Source organism: Homalodisca vitripennis, unplaced genomic scaffold (assembly GCF_021130785.1).
Source record: "Homalodisca vitripennis isolate AUS2020 unplaced genomic scaffold, UT_GWSS_2.1 ScUCBcl_1002;HRSCAF=4059, whole genome shotgun sequence".
Lineage (NCBI taxonomy): Eukaryota > Metazoa > Arthropoda > Insecta > Hemiptera > Cicadellidae > Homalodisca > Homalodisca vitripennis.
The window spans coordinates 81,580-99,130 of NW_025777114.1; the positions used below are offsets into that span (position 1 = coordinate 81,580).

The following is a 17,551-nucleotide window of genomic DNA, read 5'->3' on the forward strand; positions in this document are numbered from 1 at the left end:
AGTTAATTTAACTAATTTATTAGTCTTAAAATATTGTGGGTTTAATTGTTATTGCAATTATATACTTTACCCGTAGCAATTGTGGCGTGACGACCACACGTAATTTAATTTTAAAAGTTCTCGGGTTCTAATGCGGACACGGTGATGGAATCTAGCCCAGGTTGCTGTAATAAAAATTCTCTCCTCGGTTGGCCAAATAAAACAATTTAGTTTATTGCGAAAACAATTTGAATTTTATTGCATAATTTAGAATCAGTTGAACAATTACAAATTTAGAACGGGAGAGAGAGAGAGCGAGCGAGAGAGCGTTTTCACGCGAGCTTGACGCGTTTCAAAACCCTGGCACGACTGCCACTCAGAACAACGAACTCCAGGGAGCAGCGTTGTTCCAGACGCTACCTCAGCAAATTCCTGCCTGTTTACCACCCAGTAACTGCGCAGCTGCTCTGGGTATGGAAAATTACCAGGCTTACTGCTGACAGACTTGGACTTACAATTCATGTGCTGAATTAAAATATATATCTTCTCCACCTGCACTGCTTAACCTAATAAGTCTGGCTGCATATATTCATTACTCGTTACTACAATTAAATGTTATGCTGAATAAAAATAAAATATATTACTGATGATTTAATATTTTAAATTGGCTGATTAAGACCGCATACGATGTTACCGGTCTGGTCTTAGAACTATATGCTGGGGTCGTCACACTCCCCCCACCTTAAAACCATACTTGTCCCCAAGTATGAGGAACCATCAGCCAGCAGCCAGAAGAAAAGTCTCTAATCTGCAGGGGAGGATCTCTGTCCTATCCTTTAGCAAGAAAATCTTAGTATATGTTCATTGATTACCATGCCAGCTGTCACTCAGTAGCCTCAACTAAATGAAATTTAAATAAACAATTGAGTTCCCTAAAAAGGCAGAAATTTCTTTTAATAAAAAAAAAGTATGCAAACGCGATACGTAATTCTTTAATTCGATCCGATCGCTCGCTCTCTTCTCAATGATTGAACACAAAAGATTTCAGGCTTACAACACATATATCATGGTGTACTACGATACTAATTCAAGACCAGTCATTAACATCAGATAAACATTATCTCTAATGACCCAAATACGACTACCTAACCATTAACACATTTAAAGCAATACGTAGTACAAGGGAACTAACCAGTGCTTCTAAACTTAATCTAAAATACTTAAACGTTTCAAGTTGAACTACAACACAACTACATTTGATTATTCTGGTTGAGCACTCCAGGATAACTATGGTTTGATGGGTTTAATTTTAATAATTAAAAATATTAGTTGATAACATACCACATTTTGTAGAGCCTAATTAAATTTAAAATAATTATAAAGTGGTAGTCTTCTTTGTGAATTTTGAACGCTACTCCCCCATTCCTGGTTAAGCCTCGTGGGTTTTCACTCGGGGCCGGTTTCCTCAGTCACCCCTACTATGGATTATAATGGAGTTATCCTGAGTTAGTTCACTTGTACGTTGACTATGACACAAAACCATTATAATATGCTCAGCCAATAAGTAGCATGTCATGAATGACATCAAACTTAACTAACAAAATAAATCATTAAGAAACATCCTCAAGAACAGTACAAAAATTGCTAACATCTTAATTGTTCTTATTAAGCTACTAAGGCATCGACCAAACCATTACAGTACTACATTCCATAAGGGCCCTGACAAAAAGACTTAAAACTAGTGGCTCGACCCAGTTTAGTGGGTGGCCGTTACACTGTAAATGCGAGGGGGGTCTCTGGAAAAGCGGTTCAAAAACCTTTCATCTTTTAAAAAGTTTGCGTTGACGTTCTCCTGAACATCCAACAACTGGAGGACACATTCCTCACACTTCTCGACTTTCTTCAGTTTCATGGCAGAAACAACAACAAAAAAAAACTAAAACTAAAGGTTCCGCCCCCCACGCTTGGTTTTTAAGGGCATTGTGGACCTGGGGGCTCCCCAAGGTTTTCACCTCGCTTACCCCTGGAAACAGGGTAGCTCACCGAGACCTTCCTTCTACATTTCATTACATTCTGCTGATGCCTTAGAGCTTAAAATTAACCTAAGCCAAACATATTCATATAGAACTCACAATTCACTTATAAGAAAACTAACAAACAACTTACAACTTTACTACTTCGGCCAGACTGGAGACGTTACACCGCTTAGTTGGTTGCGCAAGCCAACTAGGCAGTTGCGACAAGTTAGTCTAACAATTAATTATTGTTGAACGCATGGGTATCAAGCCAACAATGGGTTACACAGTCCAGAACTTTGGGGTAAAGGTAGGATCAGGGTTAAGGGTATGTTTGGATGGCCGGCAGGTCCTTTCCTGTGCCCCATGTGGTTGTCTCACATGTTTATCTTACTTACATTTTGTCAATCGCTTAAAATATTAGCCAATTATCGAATAATTTGGAAAATTATATCTCCAAGTCTGCCTGATCAGAACACAAGATCAGTTACACATTCCACAACACTACAATTTAACAAATTAAAATGTTACATCTAAAAACATGGTTACATCAACAATCACCAATCTAACATAACTACAAGTATATTCCTTAATACATCTTCCAGTGTCTCCTTTAACAACTGTCCCGTGTGCACACATCTCTCAACACAACTTGACTAGTCAACCACAATTAACACAAATTGATCATTCCTTACTCAAGTTCTTTGAAAGATTATTCTGTCACAGCATTAACACGAATGTCTGGAGCAATCGGTATGGAGTTTGCCAAGCAAAACTTCCTCACCATACCACAGTGAGTTGAGGGACTCACACTTATTCAGAGTGTCATTACTCACAGTTACAAAGCTTGTATCACGTCCCGCAGTCGCTCGAGATTAACAACTTCGACTGCCTCCACGTTCTGTTCAACATCGTTTATCTCTCCAGGGTTCACACCCTCTTGGTCTCCTTCAGGACTGTCTAGTGACGTCAGGCCTCTCACTTTTGCGAAGACCTCGGTCAGAGTGGCGGAGCGACGCTGTCGGCGACGGTTCCGGCGACTCGACCACCATGCCATCACAGGCATAACAAATCTGTAACACATGTACACAAGCATCAGGGTTGACACTAACCCAAAACTACCAGCAGCTGCCACTTTTGCAGCATAAAATCTTCGACCAAACAGAATGTGGGACTTCAGATGACGGACTACGTCCTCCGGACGGTACTCCTTAACACCTAATGTGCCCAGCCGTTCGTTTCAGTCCCTGCAGGACTTTCACAGCCGTCTCCTGCTCAGAGCTAAACAGCTCCTTCTCCTCGCTTGTGTAAATTTCTTCCACATTTGGAAACACAATTTCACTTATCTGTTCTGAGAACACAGAGCTGCCGTGAATACGGGCAGGCACCTTGAATTCTTCAGAGACAACATCACACATATCAATTCCTCTAAATTCACCGACCCCCTTCACTACCGCGGAAGTTATATTCAGGGTCCCGTCACTAGTTAGACAGTTCAAAGTCAATCTGTGCTCCTCTGAGGCACTGTATATCCATCGGCTTGGAGTTTTGACAAGTACCGGGGACCTTAATCCCGATATTAATTTTCTACCACAGAGCCTCACTTGCTCGTAATGAAACATCTCAACCGCACAATTTGGTCTCTTGCTTACGCTTAACAGGACATTCGATAACGGGCAAACAATCAGTTGTTCCCCTCGACACTCTCGGTCGAATTCCAATTGATTGTACATCGAGTACATCAACCGATCCTTACTGATCAATAATTTTTGGGTACCAACTTCCCACTGGGTCCATACTTTGAGAGAGGCATCATACACCGGATAGATAATAATATCATATAATTGGAACATCTTATTATCGTTTGAAAGAGGCAACCTCATCACTACCCTTAAGGTGTGAATCGTTGTATAACTATGAACAACTACAGCAGAATAAAATTGATGAATATTTTCTAATTTAACAGGTGAATACAATTTAGTCGTTGGAGGTATAACCTTTTCAATTTCCTTCAAAATTCTTAGATACTCATGAGGTGTTAGCAAGTTACTGTCAACCTTCCCAGCTGCTAAGCTCTCAATTGCTTGATGGAATTTAGTTATCTTTTGTCTTGCACTACTTACTGTTTCTTTAGTATCCGAAAGCGCAGAACTTAACTTCAAATATTCAAAAAGAGTTTTTAACTGATAATGAGCAGCATTTGCTTGTGTGAAAATTTTAACCATTTGTTCATGCATATTAGAATGATATTCTTTCAATATAGAAATTACGTTATTTATTGTTTTTGCATGTGATACTATTTCCGCCTGCATATTTGCTAGAACAGTCACCTGCTCCTTAGCTTGATGCACTATTTTCTCGTTGGTGTTGTACAAATAATCCATTTTTCCGTCAATAATTTCTAAATCGCTATTCTCAAGTGTACCAAACAGAAACTTTAACACATGACCTCCTGCATCTACTAAACCTCGTTTTCCACGTCTTTGTGGTAACAGTTTTATTAGATCATCAATTTCATTTAGGTATTCACTAACTGACTGCTGTAATAGCACAAATTCGTAACGAAATCCGGCTTCCAATTGAATTAATGGAGAGTGTGAACTCATATTTTCATTAAGTAGATCTTCGAAAAATGTATTAAAATGATTCTTTACCTCAGTTACCAAGATACTTAGATTTCGGGATTCCTCTTCAATCTGCGTCAAGTTGTACTGCAACGTGACTCTCCAATGACTGTCCGTCAGCAGCACATCTCTGCCTCCTTCAAATATGACCCCTTGCTGGAAGCAGCTTACTACTCCCAGGATTAGAAAAAATCAATCCTAAAACAGAACTTCAAATTTATATCGAGTTTTTACCTTTACAACACGAAATACCAGTCCCATAAGCATGTCAAGCACTTCCCACTTGTCAAAGCACCACCGATATAATTCCCAACTATGGCACATAGTCTTCGAGGCGTGCTGGCCTCCTTTTTACACGTGGCAACCTATTTCCCGTACGAGGTGTGCCAACACTTGGTACAGGGATACCATCATCTGCTGATGGTGTTCCCTCACCAATACAGATATTCGAGTCTGGAATCTCGATATCGCCAACATCGTCGTCAAACGTGCACTTCCGGCACCTGGTTCACCTTGGTTCTACTCACGTACGGTTTTACTCGATTTACGTGAACCACGATTTCTCTATTTCTCACTTTCAAAACTAAATTCATCAACGATAACACCTTGACTATCCTGTAGGGACCCTTCCATAGTTTTGACAGTTTCTTCACTCTGTGACGTCCGATACTCGGCACGTGCAGCAGAACGTACTGGCCTTCCTCGTACAACGACTCCTTCACTTTCTTGTTGTACTGCCTTTCATACTTGGCCCTGGCCAATGCCTTACGTCGCGCAGCAACTTCATGGGTTTCCTTTAACTTCGCGCGCAGAGTCTCTACATGATCACCAAATACCTCGTTATCTTCCGTGATAGTCAAGTCACCCTCCATAGGAGCTTCCATTTTTCGCCCAAACAACATTTCGTACGGCGAAAATCCCGTAGCCTCATGGCTTTGACTGTTATAAGCCATAGTTATATATGGGAGATATTCATCCCAATCAGTCTGATGACGGTTCACAAAGTGACTAAGCATTTTGGCAATAGTCGCGTGTACTCTCTCTAGCCGACCATTACTCTGTGGGTGAAACCCTGTAGTCTGGATTTTCCTGATGTGCAAGAATTTGCACAACTGTTTGATCAGGTCAGAGGTAAAGTTTGCCCCTTGATCTGTAATCAAAGCCTTGGGAACACCAAACTTAGTAATCACTCTCTGCACTAGAGCTCGAGCCACCTGGTCTGCTGTTTGGTCAGGCAATGGTATAAATTCACAATACCGTGTGAAATGATCCATCACACTCAAGATGTACACGTTTCTCGACTCACTGATGGGCAAGGGCCCTACTATGTCGGCTGCCACTACTTCGAAAGGAACCTTGGGCTCGTTAAACAACGTTCCAAGGGGGGCCTTTGCCTTTCCATAGTTGGTTCGTTGACTACAACTGTGGCACGAACGCACATAGTCTAATACGCCCTTATCCATGCCCTTCCACCAGAATTTTGCCTTAATACGGTCTAACGTCTTAGCCACCGCTGCATGTCCCGTCGTTGGCAGGTCATGGTTCAACCTGATTACCTCACGAGTAAGAGATGAGGGGACCACAATCTTCTTGTCACCTCCGCTCACTCTGTACAGGATCTTTTCTGGGCTCAACTTAAAACACTTGGCCTTCCTTAACTCTTGACAATGAGGATCATTCTTTTGATGCTCACGCAGTGTGGCAAGGTCAACCACAGGGAGCTCGTCCCTGCGAGTAGCTGCGCACATAGCTCTACTGAGAGCATCAGCGTTGGTATGTCTCTTTCCCGGCTTGTGTTCCACGGTGTAAGTGAACTCAGCAAGCCTCAGCGCCCACCTCATTAGTCTACTACTTGGATCTTTCAAAGATAACATCCACTTTAGTGCTGCGTGATCTGTCACAGCCTTAAATTCACGGCCTAACAAATAACATCTAAAATACTTTGTAGCCCATACTAAACCTAGCAGTTCTCTTTCGGTCGTAGAATAATTCCTTTCAGCAGGAAAAAGAGTGCGAGAAGCGTACGCGACTGGATGTTCTTCTCCATCTACTTCTTGGGACAATACAGCCCCTAGAGCGTCAATACTGGCATCAGTAGCCAAGGTGAACGGCTTACTGAAATCGGGGAAGACCAACACTGGTGATGAGACTAGCTTCTGTTTAAGTGTCTCAAACGCAGTTTGGCACGCTTGATCCCAATCGAACTCCTTCCCTTGCTTGGTCAAGTCAAAAAAGAGGTTTCCCAATGGCAGCAAAGCCTTCTATGAACCGGCGGTAATATCCGGCCAAACCTAAAAAGGACCGTACATCTTTTACAGTCTTAGGTACAGGGAATCCCTCTACAGCCTTAACCTTTCCTGGGTCGGGTTCTACACCATGGCCAGTTATTACATGACCCAGGTAGTTAACCTCGCCTACTGCAAATTTACATTTACTGAGTTGCACGCTCAAATTCACATCACGTAGCTTACTCAACACTTCACTTAAATGCGACAAATGCGAAGCCAAATCTTTCGAGAACAAGATAATATCGTCCAGATACACTAAACACTTTTCCCCTTTTAATCCCATAAGAACTGAATCCATCAGGCGCTGAAATGTTGCAGGCGCCGTAGACAGTCCAAAGGGCATACGTAGATACTCATAGTGACCTCCTGGCACATTAAAGGCAGTTTTCGGTCGACTTTCCTCATCTACCATAATCTGATGATAACCACTTCTCAAGTCAAGTGTTAGTATACATGGTACAACCTCCCAGCGAGTCAAGTGTCTCGGCGATGTTGGGTAGAGGATATACATCAGGTACAGTCACAGCGTTGACTGCTCTAAAGTCTACGCAAGAAACGATATTTCTTACTGCCATCCACAGATTTCTTCGGGACGATGACTACAGGCGACGCCCACGGGCTATGACTAGGAGTTATTATCCCCTTGTCCAGTTGGTCTTTAATCAACTCATCCACTATGGGTTTCTGATGAAATGGAACCCGATAAGCTTTCTTATAAATCGGCGCAGCATTTCCCGTATGGATAACGTGTTTTACGGCCGATGTGCATTGCAGAGGCTGGGCCTCACTATGCGCAAACACGTCCCTGTATTCCTCTAGTACTCTTTTAACCTCTTGTCGCTCGGGTAGTCTCAAATGGCTAAGTTTTTCATCTACACATTTATCAAACAATTCGTATTCTTTGATAGCTAGTCCTACTCGCTTCGTTGTCACATCTACATCATCCAAGATGGTCTTCCGCATCAACTCTGCGAGTTTCAGCTTTCCCTCTTCATTGAGGTGTAGCCCATGCTTGGTATACAAGCGCCTAGCAAAACCTTCCTCGCATCTCACAGAAGGACATCCTTCCCCGTCCCTCCGAATTGGTTCTTTTTACGAAGGACCTAAGTAGATCATTCGCTCTCTTCAGATCTCCTATTACATTCTTGTCGAACCTATCAGGAATTCCCATAAACTACAATGCGAGCATCCCACTTATTAGGTATTGCTTGAAAGGCTTGTTGTAGGGTGCGCGAGTAAGGAGCAACCTCTATCCACGTCATTAGTTCCTGCCATCACCAGTACCGTATCACCCTGAGTCAGCTGTGCAATCTCTCTTTTAAGATTACCCATCGCATCTTTAAGCTTACCATTAGGTACAAACCACGAACTGAGCTCAAAGTTCCCTGGCAAACCTCTCTTCCAATAACTGCTGAATTCCGCGACCGTGACTATCCGCTATCAAGACTATCTTACGTTTGACCTTATCTATCGTATCGTTACTAACTGATTCCACTATTCCAAATTTAGAATTTACCGTAAGGGATACTTCTTCTCCACTTACATTCACAGCCTTCGCCCAACATTTATTGTTCACTATTTTAGTTAATACTCGTGCCAAATACACGCCCTGTATGGTAAGACCCACTGGTTCGACCACTACATCCGAACCCTCCAGATTATCATTAGTCGTAGATCCAAATTTGCTTAACTTCAACTGAACCAGTTTTCTCACTCCGCGCGGGTATTGTGACATCTTTTGCGTTATACACGTAATTCTCTATACAACTGTCCTGGCGTTTAGCCACTCGGACAACCTCAGGTTTCGTAGTAGGGGCCTGTGCCTTTTCGTGGCGCGGCGCAACTACTTGCCTACCTGAATCGGGGACACTCTCACCCTTGTGCAACCGATTTAACCAAATGTTCTTTCCAGACATACGGAGAACACCTTCCGTGATGTCTATCGATTGCACTTCCCTCTTTCAGAATATCACAACCTAACACGGCTAAATACCCACGGGGTAGGTTACTCACAACAAAGTTCCCTTTCACCGGCACACCCGGCTTTAACATCAAAGTCACTTTTTGTCTGCCGTAAATCTTCAGAGTTCGTCCTGAAATTCCCCGGATAATCAAGTCAGGCTTTGTCATCGGAGCTACAGCGGCTCCACGTTTGATGAGCGACACCTGAGCACCGGTATCAATTAATATCTTTCCCTCGGCATTATCCACACGCCCCATGGCAACTAGTTCCTCGGCTAAATCTTTCACAACCGGAACTATTCGTATTTCTTTATCTACTCGGGCGGTTTCACGACTCTTAACTAAGGCTCCTACTCTAGGTTCACAAGTGTTCTTTCCAGTCGTTACATTTCTTTTCGTCGCCTTGGCCTGCGGTTGTGGCTCATTTACTCTCGGGGACGGGTGGCGGCGACTCCACTGGCCCCTGCCCCGTTTCCCGACTGACTAGCACTAGGAGTGCTGGTTGGAAGTTTTACGCGACAATCCTTTTGTCTGTGCCCTGGCTTATTACATCGCCAGCACCTCAAGTCATTACTGGGTCTACTAAATCCCCTATTGTCCCGACACTCACGAGACGTGTGCCCCGGATTATGGCACCCGATAACAAACAAGGTCAGTTTGAAAAACCTTCCGTTCATCTGTAGCGCGAGACGGATCTTTCGATTGCTTCAAAATGTGATCAATTGCCACCGCTGTAGTGACGGCTTCTCGGATGTTTAGTAGGGAATTTTAGTCTCGTCTGATCACCCAACGTGTCCAATAAGACCTCGGGTAAAAAGCATCCAAAGCTCTACGATCGGCTTCTTCCCTTAGTGCAGCATTAACTTCTGGATTTGCAGTGACTCGCACTGTCTTTTCATTTAATGTCCGCACTCGATCAGCAAAAAGCTTCAATCGTTTCACCCCTCCGTTGCTGTATTACAGACAACTGCTGGAAGTAACAATCTTTCGGAGCTTTGTCACTAAACCGTTGTGTCAAAACTTCTTTAAATCCCGCATAAGTACTCAACCGGCCTTGATCCTCCGATCGAATAAAACTCAAGGCGGTTCCAGCCAATCTCAATTTAGCAACCCTTAATTTTTCGTCGTTTCCCCAATGACTTAATTCACCGACATTGTCGATACTTTCAAAGAAGTGGAGAACAGCCTCCGGCTTTCCTCCATCAAAGGGAGTGATCGAGCCTACCATGTCGAACGTAGGTCGTTCTGTATGACCTCGCAAAGTTTCCTCCAACATGGTGTTCAGGTGGTCACTTCGATCCAACCTAGCATGACCAAGAGTCTCCAACCGTTCAGTTACCGCATCAATGGCTTCCTGGAGGTCCATTTCTTGCCCTCCAATACTAACGCGACCAGCCATTGTCAATCAGTTCAGGCACACTTACTTTCAAAAAGTGGACAAGTCCCAACTTAGTTTTCCCAAAAATAATTTTAAAAGATTTTTCTCAATTAAATTTTCAATTAAATAATTATGTGCTCTCTCCCGTTTGTGAAAAGTAATTAAAATCAAGAAATAATTTTAATGTATCGACTTGCAATCAATCAATCAACTTTCAATTCAGCTCTAATCAATCCACTTTTTGTCTAAGTCCTGAACACTAATCAAATACGAAGTTACACCACGATTTATTCTAAGTCAAGACAACCTACTATGTCTGAGCAAAGAATAATTCCAATATTTCAATATTTACTTTTCCTTCAAATTACCCAAAAAAATATTTAAAATACCTTTTTACCTATCACTCAATTCATCATACAATTCATCACGAATGTCGAAACCTATTCCACAAAATTTAATCTTCTTTCTTCGTGCCTGTAAATAAACTTAGCAAACTAACTCAATCAGGGTTTGCTGGTTCCACCACGGACGAGAGGAAGAATTTAAAACCATAATAAAAAAATCAAAAGTCAAAACTTTAAAGTTAATCAAAAGTTTAAAGTTTAATTACAATTTAACTATCATCAGATGAACAAGTTCCCAAAGTTTCAACAAAATATAACCAAGTCCAACTTTAATTTTTCAAAAATATTTAAATTTATAATTTATTTCACTTCCCTTTAATGACTACTACCCCTTATCTTCCTTCTCTCACAACGTGGTTAGCCTCCTGCCCTGTACCGGTACCTTTGAGTTAGCCTAACCAAGTCAGAAAGGTTAGGTTATCAACTAATTTGTATAATTAAGTTAGTTTTAGAAGCAGTTAATTTAGGTTAATCAGGTTTTAACTACCAGTTAAATCAGTACATTAAAACCTTAGAGTGTACGTTTATTTTTGATCAATATTAGGTATAAGAATTGAATTACTGAGGGACTAGTCCAATCAAAACAAAGTAATACCGAATAACTACTCAATTATTCACAACTACCGAAATAACGATTGTCGAGATTCAAGTAATCGACAACCGAATGCCTAACAAAGAATATAACTAGTTAGTAATGTCGAATGGAATTGTGGGAGCTTACAACAAGTATGGCGGACTATTAGCGTCTATTGTTCTCAGCCAATATGGCGTCTCTATTACAAGTATTACTTTAAAATTCAATAAAAATTATAAAAATTAATCAAAACAAGTTTTTAATTAGTTTTAAATTTAAAACATTAAATTATCTTTGACTTAGTCACCTCGTGATTTCAACAATTTCAAATATTACGTTTTATAAACAGTTTCTAGGCTAGCATTATTCTACGGGCAGAATAAAAATTACTTACCCATCATCCTTGTCCCGGCTTCTTGCACCAACTTTTCGAATTTCTTCAAAGAAACACTCAACCCCACAGAACTCAATCAAATGCAGAACTATACCCCACAGAATTTTACCAACCCCACACCTGACACCAAATATGTGGCGTGACGACCACACGTAATTTAATTTTAAAAGTTCTCGGGTTCTAATGCGGGACACGGTGATGGGAATCTAGCCCAGGTTGCTGTAATAAAAATTCTCTCCTCGGTTGGCCAAATAAAACAATTTAGTTTATTGCGAAAACAATTTGAATTTTATTGCATAATTTAGAATCAGTTGAACAATTACAAATTTAGAACGGGAGAGAGAGCGAGAGAGCGTTTTTCACGCGAGCTTGACGCGTTCAAAACCCTGGCACGACTGCCACTCAGAACAACGAACTCCAGGGAGCAGCGTTGTTCCAGACGCTACCTCAGCAAATTCCTGCCTGTTTACCACCCAGTAACTGCGCAGCTGCTCTGGGTATGGAAAATTACCAGGCTTACTGCTGACAGACTTGGACTTACAATTCATGTGCTGAATTAAAATATATATCTTCTCCACCTGCACTGCTTAACCTAATAAGTCTGGCTGCATATATTCATTACTCGTTACTACAATTAAATGTTATGCTGAATAAAAATAAAATATATTACTGATGATTTAATATTTTAAATTGGCTGATTAAGACCGCATACGATGTTACCGGTCTGGTCTTAGAACTATATGCTGGGGTCGTCACACAATAACTGGATTATTTACAACGGTGTTAACTCACTTGTATTCTATGTTTAACTAACTATTAATATTGAGCAATTACAACAAGTATAATGATTGCATTCAACTTTTTTGCATTAAAATAATATTCTTTAATACTTACAGTACTTTTTTACAATGGAGCGGCGAGTTCCTCCACATCACTGGCGTCACTATCCTCTTCACTATCGCTGGTCTCAGAATCACCGATGTTTATTATAAAACTTTCGGTTGCGTCATCTACTACGTTTTCCTTCTCCAAATACTCATTTTCCACTTTTATTACCTTATCACAAACTTTTTTTCCACTCTTCTACAGATATAGCATCCATTTTATTTTTACACAACTGAATTGTATCGGCTATTTTATTGGTAACATTTTTCTGGGCTACAAAGTTTTTAACTATTCCCCAAATCATCTCGATTGGATTAAGGTCCGGGTGGTACGGTATGGCGGTAATCGAAGAACTGAATGACCGAATTGATGGAGGAGGTTATCAAAAACAAAAATTTTGTATCTGTCCTTATGGAGTTTTATTAGTTCGTACAATTCAGGTTTTAGTAATGAAAAGAGTCGTATTCAATTTCATGTTCATCCAACCATTTAGTCATATCAGCCTTTTTCGAGTTTGAATTTTTGGAGCTTTATTTACTTGTACGTTGTGATAAGAAGCATTGTCAATGACAACGAACCGAATTTTGTGGAAGGTTGGGAATTAACTGTGTTTTTGTCCGAGTCACAAAGTTTTCATGGTTCATTTGCATGTGATAGTCACCTTCGGTTGTTCCAGCCTTCCAAACTAGACATGCATTGCGAATGAAACCCATGTCCCCTCCTGCGTGGACTATAATCGCTCTATCGCCTTTACTTATATTACTTTTGTAACCCTCTAAGCTACCATCACACCAACCTTTTCGAGTAGTAACGTGAGTAGACAAAACATAAGACTCGTCCATATATACGACTGATTTGTTTTCTTTTCTGATTTCTTTTATTTACTTTTTTTTCAAATAATCAATCCTCTTAGCTCTTATTTCATTCCGTTCAATTAAGATTTTTCTGTTGTTTTCAATTTTTTTCCATTTGAATCCTAATTCTTTAATAATTGTTCGAAGACTTGATACACTACCTTTTGAAATTTAAATCTTCTGCGAGTGTGTTTTTTAATAACTTTAGCGAAGGAAGTGAACGCTCGGATTTGTAAAAATTGTAAATTTTTCTTCTTATTACACATTTGTCAAAGTCGTCAATATCTGTGACAATTTTACTTCTTTTCTTTCTCTTGGGTGTAGCAAATGAGCACGTTGTATCATCCGTGGTGTCAAGATCTTTCTTCTCTTTGCGAATTTTCTTCACTACTCCAACCGAAACTCCGCAAGCTGCCGCTGTTCTTTCTTTAACGGTATGAGGTTTGGCTCAATAGTTTCGTTAAGCATGAACACGCTCACTCGCCAAATTATTTCTCTTGCCTGACTGTGAAGTTTTTTTCCCTGAAGTTACCTTCGATACAAATGTTTCCATTATATAGAAGCCCGCACTAACCTAAAACACACTCCAGTAAGCAAAACTTAAAATGTTAAAAATAAAATTCGCACTAAGTTATAGGCTAAGCAATTTTCACGAAGCGCGCTCGTCGAGGTCGCTGCAAGTGCACTGACTGAACTGGCAGGCAGTCGATATAGGACAATAAATATACCATAGAGTTCTGTGTAACGGTATATAACTTTACTGACAGTCGATGAGAGGTCCGACCGTCTATTCGCATCTATCCCGCTAGTCACAAGCGCGTAACCTTGAGCGTACGTTTGCAGAAAGCCCTTTACAATCCACACCGCACCGCACCCCTCGCCTACCACCGCTCTCTCCCAGCTCGAGTCTACGGTTAAAAAAAATTGGACTGTAACAACATCAAAAGCCTTTGTTAGGTCTATAAGGGTAGAACCAATTACCTGTTTGTTTTCTAGACCACTAAAAATTGAATTTACTAGACATTCTATAGCCTTAGCAGTAGAGTGATTTGGCCTAAATCCAAATTGGTTTTTGTACAGTAGGTTTTCCATAAAATACTTATATAATTGTTTAAACATACAGGTTTCTATTATTTTGCTAAGGGTTGGTACAATAGTAATAGGTCTATAGTTCTCGGGCATTTCTTTTTGTCCTTTTTTAAAAAATAGGTGTAACTTTACAGTATTTTAGACAGTCTGGGAATTCACTTACAATTAAGATTTGGTTTATAAGGCAGGTTAGGGGTGATAAGATTTCATCAACTATATTCTTAAAGACAAAATTGGAAAGGCCATAAATATCTTCACTCTTCGATACACTTAAGTCAATTACTGCTGCTCTTACTTCACTAGTATTAAAAGCTTTCCCAACTAAAGTTACTTTTAAAACAGTTTTGATGGCGAGAAAAGTTATGCAACAAATTACGGTAAGATAGAGTATTGGTATCAAAGTTCAAGCCAAGATTAACAGGAACATTTACAAAATGATTGTTACTGGAGTACTGGAGTAATGATTGTAATCAGGAGTTACTGGTACTGTCTTTACTGTCTCATACTGTCTTTACTTTTGGAAATAAAATCCCTGCTTCCTTTCTGATTATCTGCCATGCCATTTTACATTTATTTTTGGGAGTTCATGATGAGTGAATCATTTGCAGATTTTTTTTGCTTTAGTGATTGCCCTTTTGTGTAGAGCTTCTTAAAATTCTTAAACCTAATCTTATCATTTTCACTTAAGCTACTTTTCCATTTATCATAGAGAATTACCATATAAGACCTCTACGTTCAATTTCAGGAGTGTACCATGACAATTTAGGTTTTTTTGTTAGCTTTACTTTTAACATTAACAAAGTGGACAATATATATTAAAATATGATGTTAAAATATTTAAGAACACTAAACAGTTTGCATTTACATCTAAACTGTCATTTAAAAAATCCCAATCTTCACAATAACTGAGAGCTTCCTTAAGATTACTTATTCTAACAGGTGAAAAAAGATGTCTCATTTTAATCTTAGAACTATCCATATTCCTGGATTTGTTAAAACCCAATTTAATATCAACAAAGATGCCAGCATGATCGGAAATAATATCTTGCTTCAATAAGGTAAAATTGCATAGCTTTTTATCAATATTTGTGTACATGTTGTCTAGACAGGCCTTGTTTCTAGTTGGTAAACTATTTATAGAATATAAATCCATTGATCTAAGCATATTTACAAAAAACTGAACATCATCATCACTCTCCAACTTTAAAATATCAACATTCAGATCTCCAGTTAAAATAAAATATTTACATTTTCTAATCATTAAAAAAAGACAATAACTTATCCAAATAATCAATAAAAGTGTTAAAATCAGAGTTAGGGGTTCTATAAACATTTAAGATAATAAGATTAAAATCAAGCAGCTTAATTGCAGAGGCTTCACATAGAGAATTAATACAAAAGTCAGAAATATCAGAACTCTGATATCTAGAACTTAAGTCTAGGCTTATAAAAATTGATGAGCCATCACACTTAAGGGGAGGTTTCCTACAGTAATATGACGCTAGTACAAGTCCATTAGGAACAAATATTGACATTTTCATCCTCATGTAGCCAATGTTCACTCAGACAAACCACATTAGTTTCAGTTTTTTTCTAATATTATGTCTAGCTCATTAAGTTTACTTCTTAGAGACTGAATATTTAAGATTAGTAATCTAAGACTAGACCCCAGAGTGTGTTTGTTTACCAAATTACACTTAGCTCTAGAGATAGGGTTATAAATTGTCATCATTGTTGTGGGTTAAGTAACTGGGTGCTGGACCTTCAGTGGAGAGTTATTCCCCGACCAGGATTTAGTAGATGGAGACGCTTGTAGAGAACCTGGTATAATTTCCACCGATGTCGACTGTTCTTCCTGACATCCAGGTGGAAGGGGTTGCTCTGTAGTCATCACTACAGCTGCTTCGAGGATTTTACTAGTCAGCCATTGTTTTCCCTCTAAGGCTGAGGTGCATACCATGCCTAGTATGGAGACTTCTATCAGCCTTACTAGCTTGAACCAAAGACATGTTGCCAAGCTGTTCACTCAACCTTTTGAGTTCATTAGTTTTTCTGATTTCAACATTCACACAGGACCAGTCTGATAGATCAAATCTATTTGGTAAATCAACTAGAATAATCCTCTTATTATATCCTCTTACATAATATATAGTAAAGCTCAACTTTCAAAGTTCATCCGTATATGAATTCCAGGAGAGTCGGTTGTTGAGAAAGATATATATAGAAAGATAAACCAAATATATATGATTTTATACAGTTTGCGTTTTTATTTCTTCACTGAGTATTTTACTATTTGTTGTCCAGGAGCGGGTAAAAGTCTGGTGGGTGTGACGGCATGTTGTACTGTGCGCAAACGTGCTCTAGTCCTGTGTAACTCCGGTGTCTCAGTGGAACAATGGAAACAACAATTCAAAATGTGGTCCACAGGTGAGTGGCTTCAGTTACTTTTAAGTTTGAAATTAAATTAAACAATGAGAAGCCTTTTGAGATGTGTATGGGACTTGAATAATCATTGGCCAGATATGTGTGGCTACTATTTTCATTAGGGAAGTCAAATTTATGTTATGTTTGTGTCAGTGGTTTTGTCTCATTAAAACTTTTAACTCTTTAAACAAACACTGAAATTGTTAAAGCAAAATCGCATTACGTAACTATTAGTTAAGAAACAAATTTTTCTAATTACAAAAATGACTTATTTTCATCCTGGTTTTACCAAAGAATTGTAATATACAGGGAGTCAATTAAGTCTGGAACTTCAAAAGGTGGATTCATTCAGTAGTTATAGCTATTTGAATATTAAAACAATTGAAACAATGTAAATTATTAAGTATTACAAGTAAACACCAATTTTTAAGTACCTGTGATCAAAGTAAGTGTTCAAAATGTTCACCTCTCATCATCTGACAATGTATTAATCGAAGCCAGGAATCAATAATTATTACCAATAACACAACTACTGTTAGAATGTGAAAGTGGCAGATTGAGTCATACACAGCATCCCACAGAAACTTAACGTTTGGGCAGGTATTATAGGAAATCAAATTATGGCCCATTATTTATCAATGGTAATTTAAATGGTGACTCGTATCTAGCAATGCTCCAAAA

The 17,551-nt window shown here is 39.5% G+C and overlaps 1 protein-coding gene across 1 annotated transcript in view; it reads left to right on the forward strand.

The window, feature by feature from the left end:
• LOC124371153 (general transcription and DNA repair factor IIH helicase subunit XPB-like) overlaps nucleotides 1–16,939 on the forward strand; it is a 46,878-nt gene extending 29,939 nt beyond the window's left edge. The window contains exon 10 of the mRNA XM_046829467.1: nucleotides 16,751–16,939. Within this exon, the coding sequence (XP_046685423.1) occupies nucleotides 16,751–16,914 (164 nt within the window). The 3' untranslated portion in view covers nucleotides 16,915–16,939. The remainder of the gene's footprint in view (nucleotides 1–16,750) is intronic.
• The last annotated feature ends 612 nt before the right edge of the window (nucleotides 16,940–17,551 follow it).